This window comes from Penaeus monodon, chromosome 8 (genome assembly GCF_015228065.2).
Source record: "Penaeus monodon isolate SGIC_2016 chromosome 8, NSTDA_Pmon_1, whole genome shotgun sequence".
Lineage (NCBI taxonomy): Eukaryota > Metazoa > Arthropoda > Malacostraca > Decapoda > Penaeidae > Penaeus > Penaeus monodon.
This window is the reverse complement of record NC_051393.1, coordinates 1,960,083-1,965,082: the sequence shown is the minus strand read 5'-3', so window position 1 is coordinate 1,965,082 and position 5,000 is coordinate 1,960,083. Positions and strand designations below refer to the sequence as shown.

Below are 5,000 nucleotides of genomic sequence, written 5' to 3'. Positions count from 1 at the left end.
AAATTTTAATATATATATATATATAGTTATTATAAAATGGATATATATATTATATATTGATATAGTATATATAGATATATAAATGTATATATATATATGGTATGTATGTATATATGTATTTTAATATTATTAAAGTATTTTATAGAATGTATATATTATGTTAATATATATGTTATATATAATTTTATGTATATATTAAAATATATATATATATTTTAATATATATATATAATGGTATATATCTATATATATATATATATTATTATATTGTATCTATATTATATTTCCTATATAATCGATATATATATATTATATATATTATAATATTATAATTTTTATTAATAATTATATATAGATTCTAATCTTATATATTATTTCATATATATATATTATTAATATATATATTTATATATATATATATAATCTTTTATATTATAATTAATATATATATATATATCTTATTATTATTAATAATATATAAATATATATATCCAGAGAATTAATATGTATATCCATGGAGTATATATATACGAAATTTGGATAGGATAATATAAGTTATATTATATATTTTAACTCAAATTTTAAAATTAAAATTTATGTTGGTTTAGGAAAAAAGATTAGATGACAGGATATGTATGGTTTAAAAATAGTTGTTGCAGAATTGGTCTGAGATTCTTATATTATTTGGGAAGGGTAATGGGGAAGTAGATAGTGTTTCACTGGGCAATAATAATGTGGGATGAAGGGTAACTAAGAAGACTAAATGGATATATTGTGAATAGAAAGTGTTGTTAAGGGGGATGGGAAGGGCGGAATTTTCAAGTCTTTGATAATTGAGTACCTGAAAATTATAGTTTAAAATTTTTATTTTCGGGCTTACCCAAAACGTGCACGATTATAAAGAAAGGTTTAAAGTGGGTAATAATCCTGTGGATACTAAAGGTGTGTATATGTGAATAATAGGGTGCGTCTAGTTATCCTGCTGTTATGGGATCACAGCTCCCCAAGCAAATTTGAGGATGGGTGAAGTAGAACATTTGATTTAAACAGGGGTGTTTTATTATTTATGAATATAGTTAGGATCATAAATTGTAAAGGATGAGGAATATAATGTGTTTGAACAAAGAGTATATCTGTTAAAGATGGATCAATGAGTAGCTATAGTTGAAATCTAGCCTGTTCCCGGGGTCCCCTCAGCAATTTTGATTGGTTGCTTACATAGAACACCAGGTATCAGAATTACAACTAATATATTTTTTTTTTTTTTTTTTATAGGTTAGAAAGTGTTTGTTCTCCTGATAAATTATTTTGGTTAGACAGGAAAAGTTGCTCCTTTTAAGGTTCATGGTTTTAGGAACTGGAAAAATCTTTGGAAAACCTTCCATTATTTATTTGTACTTCAGCAACCAAATCTATATGTTTTGAGAATAAGGAAATGAAAGTTAGACATATTCCTGTTTAAGGTTTCACATCAACCTTAAGTGTGGTTATTCAACAAACCAAGATACACGGGAATTCATGAATAACAGCAACTTTTTATATTATAAAAAGAAAATAAAATACTTGAGAATATGGCACGTACAAACAATGTTCTTTCTAAAGCTTTCCTTTATTCAGTCAAGACTTTTGCTATATGAATAGACGAGAGGAACACTGCATAGTTAAGATCACAGAATGTCAATAAAACAAAACCGTTTTATTCTTTCATTAGAGTACATGAAAACTGCTGTACATCAAACTGATATTTTTGTATAAACAATTTATGTATTGATATATAGATTTTTTCTTGAGTATGAATAGTAAAGTATGGGATCTTAGGATGATAAATAATTGTCTGTGAGTTGGACTGTTTCTATCACACTTTCTAGATTTTCAACACAAGACAAAAGTCCGTCTCCGTTGTCTTCCGATCCTTCGACACTTATATCTAGCTTTTTCGAATTATCTTTATCCGCGCGTCCTTTTCCTGGTGGACTTCCGGGCACGGCGGTCTTCTTGGCCCTTTCATCTTCGGAACTATCGGTATTCATTTCCCCGCTGGAACTTTTATCCTCCGAATTTAACGCGACTTTCCTGGATGATTCCGCGACCTCATGGATCTGTTTCGTGGTTTCCTTGTTTCTTGGACTTTCGCTTGCGCTTGGTTTGATCCTTTTCCTTGTGTTCTGATTTTCTTTACACTTCGAAAGTTCTGGGGGAACACTTTTCTTTCTCACTCGTCTCCTCACCGTTTTCACTTGGTTACTTCCTTCACTTGTCGTTTTTTCGCTGCTTTCATCTGTAATACTTCTCATCATGCAGTCGGAATCTTCACTTTCTACTGCCACTACTGGAATTCTCTCGCCTTTACTTTGTTGAGACAGTTTTTCTTCCGGTGACACAGAGAGGTTTCCCTTCCCCAGCGATCTCGACACCTTTCCCTTGTCACTTTGAAGTTCTTCTGGCGTCGCAAAAACGGCTTTCCCGTCCTTCTGAGTGGTACCGACACCTGGAGGTGGAGTCGTTAGAGTCTCAGACTTGTCCCTTACATTCGTTTTTTGCCCTACCGGAGAGCTCTCAACACTTGAGCTCTCAGATCCGGAAACGTTGTGTGTGGACTTCTTTCTAGGACTGGCGCTGTCGCTACTTCTTCCAGTCCAGATGTCTTTGTCTGTTACCACCATCACCTCAGCGAGGCTGTCCAAACTCGCGTTCACATCCACCAATGTTTCTTCGCGTTCGGCACTCTTGTTCACTTCCTTGATTTCGCGGTATTTTCCATTGCGCCCGGGTAACCATTTATATAGATTCCTTTCGTTTATTTCTTTATAATTGTGTAACGAGTCTAAATGCTCGATTATGGAATCACTTGTTCTAAATTTGGTATCACAGAGGTGGCATTTGTAAGGGGTCTCGTTAGTGTGCTCCCACACATGTTCGCGCAGCTGCTTGTATTTGGCTATCTTGACCTGGCACAGTTTGCATTTGTAGAATCCTTTCTTTGGACCGTGATGCACACTGCTGTGGGCCAAAACTGCTTCGTGTGAAGAATAGGTATCGTGGCAACGCCTGCATCTCGAATTTTTTCTTGCCTTTGGGGCGGGCGGCTGACTGGGGGTGACTTTTTCGTGTGGCACTTTTAAGGGCGACTTTGGTGGTGACATTTCCACTTGAGGGCCCGTCTCCTCCGGCTCCAACTTTACGGGCTGTAACTCCTCTTGCTGGTTCAGGACTGGGCTGGTTTCCTGCGGCTCAGGATCTTCCTTTTTGACCGGAGTCAGAGGCAACTGATTTCTGTTTACAATTTTGAAGGTTCCCTGCTTTTCAGAAGGCCCGCAGACCTCCGGCGTCACTTCGGGAGTGTAAGTACAAAGCCCTGCTCCCATCTGGAGCAGTTCTTTCTCCTCCAGAGATATTTTTATGCAACGTTCCTTCATGTGTTTCAAAAGCGAGACCTCTCTGAAGTACCATATGCCACAATACGTGCATATCAAAGGCCCTTTTGATTTTGAACTAGTTGCAAATGATGTAGGATTAATCACAGGAACAGCAGGAGTTTGGTTAGGCAACAGGGGTTCACTTGTGAGTGCTGGACTTTCAATGTCTACATCCATAGTTTCACTTGTTGGTGCAATAGGTTTTGGGAGATGACTGATGACTGTCTCGGTCACTGGCTCCACTTTTACACTGCCTGTAATGAAGCCAAGCTCCTCCAATGAAGCCCCATCTTTAAACATCTTAATGACTGCCTTAGGGATCTTGTTACAATATTTCCAAATATGTCTTTTCATCTCTGCCTCTCTCCTCGTTACTGTCAGGCAGTATCTGCAAGTTATAGGGCCTTTGTGTGGAGACATGCGAGTGCCATATTCATGATGCACTGATGCATCATCTGAATTTCTCTGGACTTTTGAGTAGTAAGGTCCATCTCCCATCTCATGCAAGGAAGTAAGGCTGATACCTACAGATAACTTGTTCTTCAGATCTTCTGGAGCTGCTAAACAATCATGCTTGAGATGTCTTCGCAACTCACGCTCCCGCCTGTAGAGCCTATTACAGAAATTGCACTGCAGCATTTCTAAACATGGTACTGCTATTGATTCATTTACTGAAGGGATGATTTCGTTATCTTTGTGTGCTTGGGTTCTATGTCTGTTCAGGTCTGTTACTGAGGCAAAGTGACCTTTGCACAGAGGGCACTTGAACCTTTCAAAACCTCCAACATTTATGGTCACAACTTCCTCATTAATTTGCAGATCTTCTTCCTTGAAGCGTTTGGCTGTATTTTCTTCCTCTTGCACGGACTCTGTAAGCCTCCTCTTCTCTCCTCTCCTGCTCCTCGACTTCAGTCGGTGGAAAAACATGTGTTCACTTAATTCAGCTTTGGAGAGAAAGCTGGCATCACACATTTCACACATGAAATAGAAATCTGTATCCTTGTAAATAAAGTTACTTGACAACTTGGCAGTCCTCTTTCGACTACCCAGAGGTCTTCTCCTGCGATCTGGTTTGGTCTTCATGTCCATGGGAAGGGTCACGAGATGTGTTTCACTTATTGCTCCTTCTGGTGTGGTTATTAACAAATCATTTCTTACAGAGAGTGCTGGCAATCCTGTACTTGAGTATTCATGGTAACCTTGATTCTCTTCTGAGTTTGGTACTTCGCCTCGGAGCCTTGTTAAGTTAACACCACCAATAATCTCTTGATCTGAATTTACTGTGCCTATGTGTCCTGTATTAGTCTTCTGCAAAGGGTGACTCATATTCCGCAACAACACCTGCTGTGTTGCCTGACTTGTTTGATGCTGTGTCCCTTTCGTCTTACTTCCGAAATGCATTTGCTGAAGACTTTTTTTGTAACTCCCCAGAGTCACCCGGAGGTGGTCATTGGGACCTGAGTTTGGCTTTGAAAGGAAAACTTTAGAGGACCTTCTTGCCTTCTGGGGCCTTTTGTAGGTCCTCAGAATCTCTTCAGCTTTAATATACAAAGGTTCAAAACATTCACATTTAAGGCTATGGCA

The 5,000-nt window shown here is 37.6% G+C and overlaps 1 protein-coding gene across 1 annotated transcript in view; it reads right to left on the bottom strand.

The window, feature by feature from the left end:
• Nucleotides 1-1,380: 1,380 nt before the first annotated feature.
• Nucleotides 1,381-5,000, bottom strand: part of LOC119576061 — a gene marked incomplete at its 5' end in the record, with an annotated part of 4,928 nt that continues 1,308 nt past the window's right edge. The window contains 1 exon segment of the mRNA XM_037923592.1: nucleotides 1,381-5,000. This exon segment is cut by the window's right edge and continues 1,308 nt beyond it. Within this exon segment, the coding sequence (XP_037779520.1) occupies nucleotides 1,815-5,000 (3,186 nt within the window). The 3' untranslated portion in view covers nucleotides 1,381-1,814.